General features: G+C 37.5%; 2 protein-coding genes across 11 annotated transcripts in view; one reads left to right on the top strand and one right to left on the bottom strand.

Moving 5' to 3' along the window:
* Positions 1-5921, bottom strand: part of LOC134751375 (ankyrin-3-like) — a 99978-nt gene extending 94057 nt beyond the window's left edge. For 3 of the 8 annotated variants that reach the window (XM_063686723.1, XM_063686726.1, XM_063686727.1), the window contains exon 1: positions 5130-5908. In XM_063686723.1, the coding sequence (XP_063542793.1) occupies positions 5130-5159 (30 nt within the window). In that variant the 5' untranslated portion in view covers positions 5160-5908. Of the gene's footprint in view, positions 1-5129 lie in introns of all 8 variants that reach the window. The other 5 variants (XM_063686728.1, XM_063686729.1, XM_063686725.1 and 2 more) reach the window with 3 other exon arrangements.
* Positions 5922-8405: 2484 nt separating this feature from the next.
* The window catches only part of LOC134751408 (uncharacterized), a 54932-nt gene continuing 45819 nt past the window's right edge, over positions 8406-17518 (top strand). Inside the window, exons 1-2 of one of the 3 annotated variants that reach the window (XM_063686805.1) lie at positions 8406-9011; positions 10654-10692. In XM_063686805.1, the coding sequence (XP_063542875.1) occupies positions 10681-10692 (12 nt within the window). In that variant the 5' untranslated portion in view covers positions 8406-9011; positions 10654-10680. The remainder of the gene's footprint in view (positions 9012-10653; positions 10693-17518) is intronic. The other 2 variants (XM_063686807.1, XM_063686806.1) reach the window with 2 other exon arrangements.

The following is a 17518-nucleotide window of genomic DNA, read 5'->3' as shown; positions in this document are numbered from 1 at the left end:
TACTCTCTACCGAGGCACTTATATTTATTACGTTTTAATATTTAGGCGCTTTCCGCCGCTCCGCCCGCTTTTACATTAGTCCGTTGGAGGTGGGACGGTGCCAGTGTGTCTACGCAGGTAGCATCCCACACCAACATCCGTCCCAAGCTCCAAGGAACCAAGGACATCCCATCGGGCCTCTTGCCATCATCTCTGATAATGCCAGTCGGCTCAAGAAGAGCGGGTACATTGATGGTGGCAAGAGACCGACGGATTATGTCATTAAGCGACGCATGTCTTGAAAAACGGCCGGCACTTTTTTGACAAAATTTGAGTACCTATTGTTTTCTTTCACCGGAAAACTAGTAGTGGGTATAAAATGATATTCCATATAAATAAATAAAAAACAGTCAATATTGAACCCACGATGATCGCACGACCTCCAGATTAACCTGATTAACTCTTCTTACAAAATGAAAACCTAGTAATAAAATCAAAATCTAGCTATCAAGCCATGAAGTGATACAAAAAGAGTTAAGAGCCGATCCATAATAAACTACATAATTATTTTCATAATTTCCAGATCACAAACTATCTTCTTTAGCGCGGAATTAAGTTCAGCAAGCTAACTTAACTGGATAGCAACACCGGCGAAACCACGATCGATCCATCCGGGCGGGCTCATTCCTACCGCTCACCGACTCAAAACCTCAGGAAAACCAGTCTAAATCCATTTCCTGTTAAAGCATATTTGTAAAGCGTCTACAGATCAAGTTAGGATGGGTCTGCGAATTCCGCTTGCGCTTGCAGCGATGGTTATATTCGGCCGGGTCTAGTTTTGCGACAGACCTCGGTTCCTAATATAACCCGGCTTTATGTATCTACGGCAATGCTGATTTAGGTATATACTCTTAGATCAGCAGTACCAAATTCTGAGACTAAGACTTTCCCATTTATTTTTGGTTTTGCTTCCGTTGAGTATCACAGGAAACCGATGGTTGAAAAGAGCGACTGGCTGATCAATGTAGAGGTCCTTGAGGAAGGACTACTTATGTTCAGCAGTGGGTCTGTCGGGTTTGCGAATTGTAAAAAAGTAAGGTGCATTGCGATAATATCGAAAATCTACCTACTAAACTAGAAACACTTTCTACTGTAGCGTCTGTAGCAACAGAAAGCAAGATGCTTTGGTAAGGGTAGCAGTAGCGTAAGTATTGTTAAAGTATGAAATGCTCCTGGCTTTATAAGTACATATTTGAAAGAAAGAAAGAAAGAAATACATTTATTTAACATCATAAACATTAGACAATACTTTCAAATGGCACATACAACACAAACTAGATGCTAAACAGGATCCCACAGATTAGCATAATGCCACGGCAAGCCATGACTTTCAGTGGGTACCTGACTTAAAACTAAGCTACAACTAAACTAAAACTAAACGAGTGACAACACACATTTTCCATTTTTAAATTACCCCAATACGTCTAAAAATATCTCAAAGGAATATTAATGAAAATGTAACAATGTTCAGAAATAATTTTCTCATTTCCCGAATATCGGAACTCTCGCAGACGATTCGTTTCCCATCGTGATTGATTCGATTATGCGGCCTCTATAGACATTGGAAGGCTCGGTTCATTGACTACCTTACTAGAATCCGCATTATGAATTGCAAGTAGAATTGTGCCGTTCTAGAGAACGTTCTCCGATTCTCGAGCGAAAGCGTTCCCCATACAAAACAGAGAACGTTCTCGAGAACGGCACAACTCTAGTTGCAAGCACCCATAGGATGCGGTGGCTTCTTAATATCAGGCGGGCCTCACGCTTGTTTGCCACCGTCGTGGTATAAAAATGAAGTGTTTACAAAGACTCGCGGTCAATTGTTGAAGCATTCCACAAAAAGGTCTAATTTGTCGGGGACGTGACGCGTATGGCAACTTGGCAACCGCCTTTCCATACAAACATAGTCCCCATTTTCCTCTCTGGATATTAACATTATTAAAAATATTTTACACAATTTGATGTAGTTTAATCATAGCTATGCTGGACCGTTTGATTTTTTTTGATTTTTTCATCATTATAAGAGTAAGGAGCATTTCAAAATTTGTATGAAACCTTTTTTTCGCTCCTAACTTTTATAATAATTAAAAAAAAAACGAAAAAATCAAACGGTCGGGCATAGCTATGACTAAAATACATAAAATTCTGTAAAAATATTTTCCATAATGTCAATATCCAGGGATGAAAAATGAGGCACCCGGTTTTAACCCCAGTTTTATGAATTTTATGATACACATTATTCAAAGTTGTTACACATTTTATGTCCGTAAGCAATATTTATTGGCGAAGTGTCCCTGGGACCCCATTTGCCATTGGCTTGTCTTATCAACATTAAGTAATTCGAATCGCTACGGAGTAGACACAGCATGAAAAGTAACGTATCAGGCTATGCGTCAAAAGAATCTACCATTATCTAACAGCCTAACAAAAAGAGATATTATGCTAACTTATACTTTTGATCGGGGACAGTTGAGAAATATCTCTTAGTTGGAAAGTGTTCCTGGGTGGCAATAGTTATTTGTTATACAAGGGTGCAAAGTTGTATTTTACCCGCGAGTGTAGAATTGAAACACGAGCAAGCGAAAGGATTCTATAGGTGAACCACGAGCGAAGCGAGTGGTTCTAAAATAGAATCCTGAGCGTAGCGAGTGTTTCAACACACGAGAAGTAAAATACATTTGCGCCCGTGTGTAACACAAAACTTTTCACCTCACTATAGCGAGGAAAGTGCAACATCCACAGGCGTTAGATCATCTTCATCACTGGAATCACTCATTTCTTTACGATATTATAACAGAAAACTCTGGAAGTTGTGTATTTTTACGCGAGTCGGTGAGAAAAGCTTTTAAGTAAAAAAATTGTTGACAAGGTTGACATTTCTGATGTATGAAATGTCAACGATGCGTTTTGAAATTGCATCGACTCAACTTGTGCGTTCAGAATTATATTTAACATCATTATAAAAAAACAAACGTTTCTTATGGAATTTTAAGGTTTATGACTTAAAATCATTAAATAAAGCTAAATTTGGTATTTTTTATTACATTCTCAAACCATTTATTTAATGATAATTAATATCGAACGAACCATTATCTTGAGCGTTTTACGTTTTGTTATCTGTCAAGCTACTTAAACACGCTCCATCCAAGGTCAAATTAGTTTCCCCACTAGTGGATAAAACGCGTTTTTCCCCGCTTGTATTAAAGGATAAACGACAACTTTCCGAGCTAGTGAGGGGAATAGTTATTTGTTATACAAGGGTGCAAAGTTGTATTTTACCCGCGAGTGTGGAATTGAAACACGAGCAAGCGAAAGGATTCTATAGTTGAACCACGAGCGAAGCGAGTGGTTCTAAAAGAGAATCCTGAGCGTAGCGAGTGTTTTAACACACGAGAAGTTAAATACATTTGCACCCGTGTGTAACACAAAACTTTTCCCCTCACTATAGCGAGGAAACTGCAACATCCACAGGCGTTAGATCATCTTCATCAACTGGAATCACTCATTTTTTACGATATTATAACAAAAAACACTCGAAATTCTGTACTTTTACGTGAGAAGTTTAAAAGCAAAATTTTTGTTGTCAATGTTGACATTTCTGACGTATGAAATGTCAATGATGCGTTTTGAAATTGCATCGACTTAACTTGTGCGTTCAGAATTATATTTAACATAATTATTAAAAAACAAACGTTTATTATGGAATTTTTAGGTTTATGACTTAAAATCATTAAATAAAGCTAAATCTGGTATTTTTTTATTAGATTCTCAAATCATTTATTTAATGATAATTAATATCGAACGAACCATTATTATGAGCGTTTTACGTTTTGTTATCTGTCAAGCTACTTAAACACGCTCCATCCAAGGTCAAATTACTTTCCCCACTAGTGGATAAAATGCGTTTTTCCCCGCTTGTTTTAAAGGATAAAAGACGGCTTTCCGAGCTAGTGAGGGGAAAAATACTTTTGGAGTGTTGTTTCATTCGCTACTATTGATTCTAACTGTACAGTCGCCATCAGATATATCAAAGCGGCCGAGGTGCTCAAAATATCTGAACATGCATCTAACGCCTTAACAATAGAGGCGTGTTCAGATATTTTTGAGCACTTTGGCCGCTCCGATATTTCTGATGGCGGCTGTAGTTCTAAAATGAAATGCACTAAACGGGACAAGTACGAGTAAGCAGCAGAAGCTGTAGAAATAAGTACTTGTAGTTAAGCAGATGAGTCCGTTAAAATTATTTGCTCACAAATCTATTGCTTGCCAGAAAATTAGGCATGGGGAAGAACATCAAGCTTTTCATTTTTTTTTATAAAGATACTTTGTCTCCCAACTGTACTGTGTACATTTGTAAATAACCCGTTATCATTTTTCTATCAGAGGCAAGCCTCCTAAAGTGCTTCTAAGCTAAGTCATCGCAAGACATCAAAGGGGTAAAGAATGCTTCTGCTAATTCGAAAACAAAAAAAAAGTGTAGTTTTATATGCGAAAAAAATAAACGAGAAAACCCTTTCTCGTTACAGTTACCATACGTAAATATACAGGTTAAATTACAACTACGACATTAATCATATTCAAGGTTAAGTTAATTTGTGAAGTCTAGACGAAAATAGAAGTTTATTAAAATTTCAACCGGCTTTTCACAGTAGCGCCATTGTCAGGCCTTTGTCAGCATTATATCACATCTTATAACAATAGATATAATATAGGTAGACACGATAAAACTGGATTAGGATCTTTGTCAGGTTTTTAATGGTATTTTGTGGTAAGTTCAACAAAAGAAGAATGTTTGAGATTTGTACATTCTTCAGGTGTAGACCAGAGATAAAGAAATAAAGGTACCTATTTTATATTGCAACATTGACTTTCATTTGCTTTTGTTTCGCAGGTTTAATGTAAATAGGTGCTCAAATGTTTTATCAGTGGCTGCCTTGACCTTTGGCATGTCATGACCAGCCTTTCACCAATAATGTAACTAGACAAAAGGTTAAGTTTCAGACCAAACCCCAGCCATTATATAACTTGACTAGTGAACTTGTCGAAACGTGTCCTTGACACATGGAATGCGATGCGGCAAACGTACATACCTGGGTAGGCGTCGCCGTCTCCGTCGTCATGGCTTCGATGCTGGCTAGTCTAGTCTTCTTCTTCTTCTGACATCGGCAGCAGTCTCTCAGTGACAGCGTAGAACCTACCTACCACCCCAACTAAACCGACATAGCCTACGCTATCGATTTTCCAGTGTCCTTCCACGAGCGCTACGCCAAAGTTCTCACTACCATATTTAAAAAAGCCCGGTTCAAATCCGAAATACGACGCCTAGTGGGCCGCCATTTTCCTTCCGCGAGCGAAATCAAGTTTCATTTCCGCACTCCTTAAAACTAACTTATATAACTCGGTAATTAGAAAAAACACTAAGCAACAGTGAAAGCCGTAAGCAATATTGACATTAGCTGAATTAAGGTTATTTTTAACGTTATTTTTACACGCAAAGTCCGCTTTTCGAAGCGGGTTGTTGCTTTAGGTTGAGGGGGTGTACAAGAATTTAGCCGGCTTTCGACGACAAGTGAGTAAGGGTGGGGTAGGGCGGCAGTGCGGCTGCGCGAGGGCTCTTTATTGTGTGCGTGATATGCGTGTATGCTATTATCCCTGCCAGTGTACCAAGACCTCCCCAGCCTCGCTTCTTCTTTGTATTTGTCGAAACGAATGGGGTGTTAGCTCTGATTGTCACGGGTCAAGTGTGACTATTCGGTATGAATGTATTCACAAACACAATCGATAATGCAGAACTCTCAGATGCTAGGAAATGTCAGACGGGCTGTCGGTCCCACAAAGCGTTTGGAACAGATTCGCGACATTTCGTTATTGCTCATAATCCGATGAATAAAATTCAGTTTATTATTTTGCCATGCGTTCATGTTCTTTATATTAATTTTAGACAAATGACACTTTAGTCGAAAATTTCAGAATTTATAATAAAATAAAAATAAATAAAAAAGCCGTTTATTCACACTAAGTTTAGGTTACATTTGTAGGTTGAATCTATCTTAATTTGCTTAGTGGTGAACCCCTCTTTGGGTGAAGGCCTCCTCCAACTCAATCCATTTGCTTCTGTTTGAAGCTATTGCCATCCATTGCTTTCCCACAGCCTGGGATAGGTCATCAGCCCAACGCTGCTGCGGCCGGCCAGCGCGCCGCCCTCCTGGTGGTCCTCTCCATTTTGTTGTTTCTATGGTCCACCTCTTATCAGTATAGCGTGATATGTGGCCAGCCCAGCGCCATTTTAGGGATAAAGCTTGTATGAGAGCATCGACTACTCTGGTCTTTTGCCTAATTTTTTTGCTGTTAATTTTATGTATCTTCCTTATTTTAAGGATACTTCTCTCCATTGCTCTTTGGGTTCTTATGATCCTAAGTTGGATTGTTTTTGTGTATGTCCATGTTTGGCAGCCGTAAAGCAGGCAGAATTTATAATATATTGTTATAAATATATATATTGAATTATATATATTTAGGTACATCGAGATATGCGAATTTCTTATGGCTAACTAAATAACGATTTGTATGTCACCACAAAATATCATAATTAATATCATTGACGTGGACATTCTAACTAGAAAAACCGGTCAAGTGCGAGTCGAACTCGCGTTTCAAGGGTTCCGTAAATGTTACAAGTTTTAATAATGTTTTATATTTGTACGTGTACAATTACACATAATTAGCTCCATGCATGAATTTATTTTTATTTTTGGATTCATAATTTATATCGTTGGAACACCGGAAATGATAAAAATACTTTTGTAAACCTTAACATTATTTTATTAAAAAATATTTAAAATGTTGAAAAATTTTGAGCGGTTGAAATATAATTAAAATAATTTTTGGCGCGAATTCGACAGAGCGTGATGACGTCACACGTTGGGCGGCCCAACTGACGTTTGCTACTAATGACACTAATCTGTCTAACGCGTGACGTCACGTGGCGTTTCGAGCATTTCGCTCACTAGCTTTTCGCGGGCAAATTTTTGTACTTTTTATTTATAATTTTAAGTGATTAAATGGTAATTTAAAAACGGAAATGCATTTGTAACATGATATAACGGTAACAAACATCCGAATAAAACATATTTCGTTCAAATATAAACTTCATGCATGAGGCTAATTTAAGGTCGTCTGCAAGTTGAGAATACAGGGTGTTTGATTCACATGGGGCTGTGAGGGAAACCAGAATTGTGCTTTGTACTAAGATTACATTGTCATTATGAAATACGAAGCCGACATTGGAAATAAATAAAAAAACTACTTGTATATTTTACAAGAGCAGATTTTTTGTTTGAAAAGGTCTTCTGAGGTAGTACCTATCGTTATGATGAAAAAAATAGGAAATTTGTTAGTTTCTATTAATAAAAATAAATAGATCATAATCAAATCTGTTTAATTAATCTAGTAATTTACTAATAAAAATACGCAACATATAGTTTCATATATTTTAAACGCTGTCATAGAGATAACTTGAGATTTGTGTGTTTTTGTTTTTACTTAAGTGCTTAAGTACCTATCGGTTTCATCAAAGAGAATTAAGAATACATAGAGTGCTCACTCCATACATCGGTTTTGTTACCAATAAGACCATTATTTTCGTCTACATCTAGCATCAAGTAGGGGAACTATCAACTGCTATTTGACGATCGGTCTGGCCAAGCGGGTAGTGACCCTGCCTATAAAGCCGATGGTCCTGGGTTTGAATCCCGGTAAGGGCATTTATTTGTGTGATGAGTACAGATATTAGTTCCTGAGTCAATGTTTTCCATGTATTTAAGTATTTGAGTACCCACAACACAAGCTTTCTTGAGCGTACCGTGGGACTTAGTCAATTTGTGTAAAAATGTCCCTATAATATTTATTTATTTTATTTATTTACTCGACACTAGATGTCACATGTGTCGCGATTGACGAAAAGTGTATGTGTCATCAATTTATAACTAATATTATAAACAGAAGGAGTTGAAAGTAAAGTTCCGGTTATTATGGTTATAATATTAGCTGAAAATAGTTGACCATTAGACTTTCCGTTTGCCGCGACATCTATTGTCGAGTAGCAGTACTGATAGTTCCGCTACTTGACGCTAGATGTAGACTACGAAAATAATAGTATTTTTAATAACAAAACCGATGTATGGAGAGAGCACTATGTATTTTTAATTCTCTTTGGTTTTATCGACTTGACCAGACAAAAATTTAAATTGAAAAATAACTTTATTACTGATATAACTACATATATATAATATATATTTAGAAATTAAATAGCTATCGTTTACAAACTCAAAATTATCATAAAACAAATTGTTTAACTTATTTTATTTTAACCCAATTACCACCACAACATCCGCTGCCAAGATCAAAAACTAAATAACCCAGACACTCAACAACGTTGAAAAGATTCAGAGAAAACCCAAACGTAAATACTTTACTAGTTGCTCAACGTAAACTAACGTTAGACATGTTCCATTCACAAAAAGGTGACCGTTCCAAATTTAAAAATTAAAAAAGCATCTGCACAGCGTTATCGGGCGATCACTCGAGAATCGATTAATCGTAAACGCATAGCAAAGCTATCGATTCATACGGTCCGCTGCATCTGTACCATCAACACTGTTAATTTTAGCCAGTCGAAATCGCGATGTCAAAGATAGCGTACGATATACCAGCTCCGAATGTTTACGTTATTACACTGAAAACGATGTTTTTCGTTCGCGAGTTATTTTTATGAGTGAAAATCTGGCCTCTTCTCTCTGGAGAGCGGTCGTGCGGTCGCTTTTCGAAATCGGGACCTACATTTGAATAGTTTTCTTATAAAGGGAAAATATTGTGGTTTGTTGACATTATCTGAAACTAACTGCCGATGAGTGCTTGTGGTTTTGTGCTGTGATTTTGTTTGGATTTCTACGCGCGAAACTTTAAGAATTAAGGTAAGTTTAACTTTAAGAAAAATGTCTCCATAAACTGTCAAAGATCGAACGAGCAATGCTAAAATCGATTCAATTATCGAATAGCAGAAAAGCGTGTTCACATGGACATTTCCCACTTAACTAGATTGTTGCTGATGACGATTAAAGTCCTAAAATCATTTACGGTTCATTAAGGTAAAGTGTTAAGTCAATAAAACATGTAACAACCATCCCTTACATTACTATTAAAACATTAATCACTGGAGAATTTTCTGCTAGTGTTATTTGTCTCCCTAGGGAGCAACTAAATGCTTTACTCGCTAATAAAGAAATGCCCCCTTTGGCGTAAAAATATGTTTAAACTAAGGGGAGGCAAGTCGCAAATAAGGTTGAAGCTCTCTGTTCTAGTTTCGTTCGAGTTTTTGGCGCGAACTTCTACAGAAACCTAAGCGTGCTCTTGTAATAGTTATATTTCTGGAAAAAGAATTCGTTAACGATATAAAAATAAAGTTACGACGGAAAAATACATAATAAACAGCTTATCTAAACACTTTGGATTGTTTAGAACGAAAATCCCTGCGGAATCTCTTTAATTTGGAACATGCGTGAGGTTTTTGTTTATCTTTCGGGATCTTGTTACATCAATGTTTCTTTTTGCTGCTGGTTAAGGTCGACGGTTATGCTTCATTTTATATAATACAAAAGTTTAGTTTACGACGAAAAACAACTGATTAAACGTATGTACGTCCGTGTGGAAAGGGAGAAGACATTTTATTAGAATGCACCCGCAATTTTAATTTGTAATAGCAAATTATTTATTACATAAAACATACAAGTGAATTAATGCGAGTGGTATGGCGTAAGAAGACTGAACTAAAACTATTTTTTTTTAGTTAATTCAGAACTAACGTAAAAACAAATGAAATACGTTAAAATTTCGAACGGGATGTCCACTCTATCCTGCATTTATAATCTGTGACATCTGTGTTAATTATTAAAACAGACAACTAATTTTATAACTGCGACATCTAAAGTAAATTAATTTAACATGTGTGATCATATTCTAAGCCTTTTAAGAATCCTTGTAGTCTTAAAACATTTTATCAAGAGTCAGACCGTACAAATATTTAATTAAAATTGTATTAAGTTTAAATTGGTTTTATAGTTTGTCAAAGGACTGTCTCATTTCAAACATAAACAGAGAGAATCATACTATCTTTGTCTTACACTAGTTACGTTTGGGTGCTAGTGTCAAAAGAAAAGGATTATTTTGTTCTTATTTACTGCCAATTTGGTTTGACCAACTGTAGTTAGAATAATCAAAATTGACATTATACCTAGGTTATACTATAGTTAGTACATTACTTTGTAGAGTCTGTGCGGAAAGATATGCGACGTGGCAGAAAAGGGAACTAACATTATCAATTTTATATGGCACTCAAACCTTTTACACCTATCTTGTAAAAAGTAAACAAATTTCTGTTTAAACAACTGTGATTGTGATCAGTTTGTAGATATTTGCTGTATACCTATTTTTGCAGAAAACAGTAAATTTATACAGGATCAAATATAAATATGGCCCATTTCTTTTATCTACTTCTAAAAAGGTTCTCAAGCTATACTTAAATTCTAACAGTGATTTTGTTGTTTATGCGCACTTAAGGATTAAAAGGAATATCTCCCAGCAACAATGACGGAAGACGTAAGTGTTTTATAGTTAATTAGTACCTATTTGCACCATTGCACTTTAGACAAAGGCTTGTTGTTGTGCACGTCATAGATTTATGGCGAATTTATAGACCGGTTTACGTACATAAGCAATGGAAAACTAATGTCAGCACCAGCAGTAGAGTGAATTAGCACTTTTTGATTTTAAGCATTTTTATTCAATATTTTTGTCATAATGATACCCAATGAGATGAAACCCAAGAGAATTATTGGTTTTCGTAAGACTTAATATAAATAAAACCGGCCAAGTGCGAGTCGGACTCGCCCACCGAGGGTTCCAAACTTTTTATTATTTGTTGTTGTAGCGGCAACTATCACGGTTCATGAGATACAGCCTGGTGACAGACAGACAGATGGACAGACGGACGGACAGACGGACAGCGGAGTCTTAGTAATAGGGTCCCGTTTTTACCCCTTGGGTTCGGAACCCTAATAAGACTTTTTTTATATTTAACTTATTAGAAGGAAACATTTTGCAATATTTTTAATAGGGTCTAAACGATCTGTACCCGTACCATGAGTCACTGGCAGTGTCAAAACTGACATATACGCTATCGTCTACGTAATTACTCTCTATAAATCTCGCTCGCACTAATATGCGAGTACGAGCGAGATGCATGGAAAGTATGTATGTCAGTGCCAAACTGGTGGTAGCCACACTGCACACGCTTTTACTTACTTAACAATGAAGTCGTCCTTAGATCATTTTGACCACCTCGTTTTTTTTATACCACGTCGGTGGCAATCAAGCATACGGCCCGCCTGATGGTAAGCAGTTACCGTAGCCTATGGACGCCTGCAACACCGGAGATATTACACGCGCGTTGCCGACCCTTTAAAAACCTGTACACTCCTTTTTTGAAGAACCCCATACTGTAGCCCCTCGGGAAAACCTCGGCAGGGAGCTCATGCGTGCTCATCGTGCGATAAGATAATCCTCATTATATTCCTAGAAAAGATATTTTATTGAATATGGCAACTCTATCCTTTCCGACCACTCATTTTGGTTGTTAGTGCGTCACACTACCCTAATATAGTTGAATAGCCTGAACTTATATAGCATGGAAACAATATATCGATACACATCAAATTTATTCATGATGCAATGTCTACATTGAGCTCCATAAAACTTAAACAGAGACTTATGAATCAGCTGTATTAATTATTTAAATCGATTGTTCCTGACTATATCCGTTTGATGTTCAACCTTCTTGTATTTCAATATAAAGTGCAGCTTTGTACTTTGTAGTTTGTGTCAGACTGAAGTTTTGGCTTAGTTGTAGGTGTCAGCATGGTTGCATTTTTATCACCTGTCACTATGCCTGTCACTTTCGCACTTACATACTTTACACATGGGGTTCTTCAAAAAAGGAGTGTACAGGTTTTTAAAGGGTCGGCAACGCGCGTGCAATATCTCTGATGTTGCAGGCGTTCATAGGCTACAGTAACTGCTTACCATCAGGCGGGCCGTATGCTTGATTGCCACCGACGTGGTATAAAAAAAAAAAAAAAAAAAAAAAAAAAAAAAGGCATGGTGACAGGCGATAAAAATGTTACCGTGCTAAGCCTGCAGGTCGGTTTTTTATCATCTGTCATCATGCCTGTCACGTTCTAACAAATATGTAACTGCGAGTGACGCATGACATATTGACAAGTGATAAAAATGCGACCATGATAGCGCCGCTGACGGCCTACTATGATAATCGATAAAATAGAAATTTCGTTATCTGCCTTTCTAGCGCTCTTCCATATTCGTGTCATAGAGAAGCAGATAACAAAATTTCCTTTTTTGTCGGTACATTGCCAATGCGAATCTGTACGGCTACCGGCTCACGTCTACTTAACCCTTAAATGCATAATGATGTATATATGCATCGTATATTTGATGGTCCGTGGCTCAATATGCAGCTATCCAAAATCACATTTATTACTTTTATACAGCATGACACATCTATTTCAATTTATTAAAAAGTTATACAAAAAATCATGCATTTAAGGGTTAAATTACTTTCTACACATCTCGCTTGTACTAAACTCTGATTTATAATTAAATTCCAATAATCTAACCTCACTTTTTCTCTTTTCCGTATGTTTTAAGAAACTAAACAAAGCTAAAAGGATATATCTATATTTATTTTAAATGCTAGAATATGCAACAGGGAAATTTAGAATAGAATAGAATAGAATTCATTTATCCATGGTAAACTACATTTCATACAAACGTAATTTGAGTTTACTTCTTTACATATTTTCCAGAAAAGAAAAAGGATCTGAGTGAGGTTATTTTTTGGGAATTTAATTACAAATCAGAGTATAATATGCGAGTACGAGCGAGATGCATAGAAAGTAAGTTACGTAGACGTGAGCGAATGTGTTAATATCAAAACTGGTGGTAGGGGTACTGGTATAAAATTGGCACTTTTCATTGTCAATCATTGGGTAGTTTATCCTATATGTAGGTGCAATGTGTATTTAAATAGCGATATATCTATTTAAATACACATTACTTAAGCCTAATTTGAACATAGGTGTCTACAGCGGAGCTTAGACGATTTGTTTAAGAATACACCATTTATAAGTATCCATTTTAATTGCTTATGCCTAAATATTTTGCAAAATTAACTACATACTTATACTAGTACATAGTCGCCATATCACAAATCACCATTTCAACATTTCAACAAGAAAAATAGAGCCCTAGAGAAACGTAAAAAGAAAGAAATTAGATAGAATTGATAGAAACAAATGAAAAAGTAGTGACGCGGTAAATTGTCTCCCCTACCATATTGTTTCGCGGAGTTTCCCCGAGGTCTTTGATGAGATTGTTGTTGGCTTTATAAAATTACCACTTTCTAACACGTTAAGTGTAGGAGAGACGCATGACATGATAGACGATATAAATGCCACTATCATATTCGTTCAGCCTAGGCCAAGTAATAACCATATATTTATAGAAAATGCCAATCGAAACATAGAATTCTATGGAACAGAATTCTTTCGGTTGGCGTTCGATAAACAATTCATTTTGGCAACAGCCACTGGAGTGCCTGAAATGAAGACAGTTAATTTACGAAAGTGACTATAAAGTATGTACGAGTCAAGTCCGGATCCGTCCTAAGACCATGTAATTATCGAACCTGCTCACAAAATATCACGAAATGAGAAATACGACTCGTAAAAGACAACAGTCGAAAGCTTTTACCTAAGCTGAACCCAGACGCTCACTTTGCTTGATCAATAAAGTAGTTAGAATATGACATGTATGCTACTTTTATGTATTTAGGCGTTTTCTAAAATAAATATTGAAAACCTGATTCTCACAGATCCTGGTGTTTTTGGGTCCTTTCAACTCAGAATCACTAGCTTAAATAATCCTGATGATAAAAAAATGTCCCAAAAATTTATATGAAAATTGTACATTGTGGAATGTTTCAATGTACATTTTACGTCACGCACATACAAGTGAAAAAAAAAACTAAAACGTAATGGAATTTACATTTCGCGACATTTTTTTTAATGGCAGGATGGAGAATTCTGTCGATTCTGAGTAGAATGAGCCCAAGAATGTCCAGATTTGAAAGAATCAATTTTTCAATATTTATTTTAGAAAACGCCCATTTCTCTGTAGGCCACTTAACTAATTGCCTGAACGTAACTTGTGTGTGATTGACGTGATTTTTCATTTAAATTTCTTCCGTAGGGCAAACTTCAAGTAGGGCAGTGACATTGAACTGATCATATGACCTGCAGTATTTTGACGCGAGCTCTACAAGCCACGTCACCTGGAACATTCGGGATACATCATCAGCTGACGTCACGGCAATAATACAATTACCGATGATTTATCGCAAACACCTCTGGCAGCTGCAATCGGACTAACAGGAATTATATTATTATGATTTTGTTGCGGCCACATAAACCTGATGTACAGATGGTACCTACTAACAGCCAAACTCTTAAGAAGGGGCTAACCCAAAGGGTAAAAACGGGACCCTATTACTAAGACTTCGTTGTCCGTCTGCATGTCTTAGCCCCCTCTTAACTGCCCATTTTGGACCTTAGTTTTAGGGTTCCGTACCCAAAGGGTAAAAACGGGACCCTATTACTAAGACTTTGCTAGTCTGTCTGTCTGTCCGTCTTTCACCAGGATGTATCTCATGAACCGTGATAGCTAGACAGTTGAAATTTTCACAGATGATGTATTTCTGTTGCCGCTATAACAACAAATACTAAAAACAGAATAAAATAAATATAAAAAATAAGTGGGGCTCCCATACAACAAACGTGATTTTTTTTGCCGTTTTTTGCATAATGGTACGGAACCTTTCGTGCGCGAGTCCGACTTGCACTTGTCCGGTTTTTTACCTCAAATCAGAAACCATTGGAGTATCATTTTTGGTGGCAGCGTCGTTTCGGTGTAGCCAATTTTAGTTGATAACTTAAGAGTTAATTATGGATCTTAAAATACCATTCTCCTTTGAAGTTGCTTGTACCGATTACGATTTATTTAACTACTTCAACTCAAATACGCTGTTACAAGATTACCCATGTAACTCATTACTCTCATTAGGTACGGGCGAGTACTTTGGCCGCTCCGATATATCTGATGGCGACTGTACTTCATCTATACACCGTGGGCTCGAGTAAACCGACAGATTTTAACCACGCATACTCAGGAGAGTTCATAGGAGCAAAAAATGTTATACTTTTGGTCAAATTCGGCAAAAATTTTTTTTTATGTGTGTGTGTGTGTGTTTTCTGCACACGATACCTCCTTTCTACCACGCATTCTTGAGTTCATAAGGAGCAATAAATACTTTTGGTCAAATTCGGCAAAAAATTTTTGTCTGGGTGTGTGTTTTCTCCACACGACACCGCCTTTCTTTTTACATCTTGGCGAAAAAAGAAACATTACAACCATAAATCAAGTTTTTTGTATTTACAGATTAATTTTGCGAGTTTCCTTTAAACCTTTAAAGTTTGTAAAAACCATCTCTCTCGTCTATGTGACTACATAGTGGCAGCGTCGCAGCCAAGAAGGCGTTTTTCACTGTTATTATAAATTACATACATTACATAAACAAATTTTTACACTAATTGTCATTATTTCTAAAAGAAGGCCGATTTCAGAAAAAAATAAATAAATGAATTTTAATTTAATTTAGTCTTAATAAATGCGGTCAAGAATACACCTGCAAAATCTGTCGGGTTATCCAAGTCCACGGTGTATATACTCCGTCGCTGCTCCGATATAACTCTGCACTGTGCATTGTCAGAGTAGTTTAGCTTCCGTGAACGCGCTTTCCATCAGGCGGACCGTATATTTGTTTGCCACCAAAGCGTAAAAAAGAGATTCTTATTAATGAATCATAAGTCGAATGGAAGAACGAACTGAAAGATACTTTTCCGTTTGATAGACGCTAATACCTGATTACCGATGATTTATACCAACAGCGCCGAGCCAACGAGCAACCGGCCGAGAGCAGAATATTATTATGAGACGGCCATAATAATAATCTGCTCTAGGCCGGTTGCTCGTCTCATCTGTATCTCATGGTGCCCGATTCAGATTTACATATTTGTTACAGTTTTGATCATATTTTGATACGACCTTAAAGATCGCCCACGCTGAGTGCACGCGAAATGAAGTGAAAGGCGAGTGATGCGCGCCAATCACTAAGACGATCGTCGAGGTCGTGTCAAAACCAGTTCCAAACCATAACAAATTGTTATATTACAATCTACCTCCTGATTAGGTCCAGTTAGGTTCGTCGCAGTTGAATGCTCACCGCGATCCTGCGCCGCCCCTTTAAAGGCGGAGGTGGCACTCGTTGGGTTTTTAGACGGTAGTAGGATCCTCGTCCTTTAGTACGTCATATCCGTCTCGCTCCCCTCGAGACGGGATGCGTGAAGGCATTTTCCCAACGTAAAAAAAAGGTCCAGTTAGGTTAGAAAGCTGTCGTATAAACGATGGGAAAGCTAGTTGGTGCAGAACCGATCGTCCATCCACGGCCGCGCACGCGCCCCGCGCGCCGCGCACGAGATTCTCTCATCAACCACGACACACGAAACACGCCCGTCCCGCTCGTGATAGACTGTACGGGCCGCGCTCTGTTTTAATTGTAACGGTCAATTTGTAGTTTTATAATAGTACATTATGATACAAGTGTGCTAAGTTGGTCATTACACACGAGGCGATATTGTGCGCGCGAGCTTTAAGCGAGCGCGCAATAAGAAAGCCGATGTGTGTAATGACCAATGCACACGCGTTTCATACGACGTTTTTCAACACACTTGCGAGAAAAAAAAGAAACTTTCATATTAATCAAATTTTAATAGTTAAAACAGTTAGTATTGTGTGTTTCATCTGTCATACTCGTACTGCCGGCCGGCCCTCGCTCGCCCCGGCCGCGGGCGGCGCGGCGGGCGGGCCGGCCGGGCCGCGTACCGCGCAGGCGGTCGGGCGCGCCCGTGCCCGCCAGTCCGACCAATTAAAGAAGGCTCCCTTTCCATGCATATAGGAATGCATGCAAAGAGGCGGATGAATTAAATATCTGGCCAAATAATTGGGTTCTTGAAACTCTCAGCTCAGCTGTCAATGTTAGAAAATATTTTACAACTGTGGAACATCTGTTTCTACGAATACATGAATAGTGGAGTCAATATAAAGTTTAAGTTACATTAAATGCACACTCAAATTTTTCTACATGGGTGAATTCTATATCATATTGAATACCCGTCTGTAAAGTAACAACTTGATATCAGTTCCCGTTTTTGAGAAATAAAACTTTTTTTTAAAT

Source organism: Cydia strobilella, chromosome 22, assembly GCF_947568885.1.
Source record: "Cydia strobilella chromosome 22, ilCydStro3.1, whole genome shotgun sequence".
Classification (NCBI taxonomy): Eukaryota; Metazoa; Arthropoda; class Insecta; order Lepidoptera; family Tortricidae; genus Cydia; species Cydia strobilella.
This window is presented reverse-complemented; position numbering and strand designations above follow the sequence as displayed.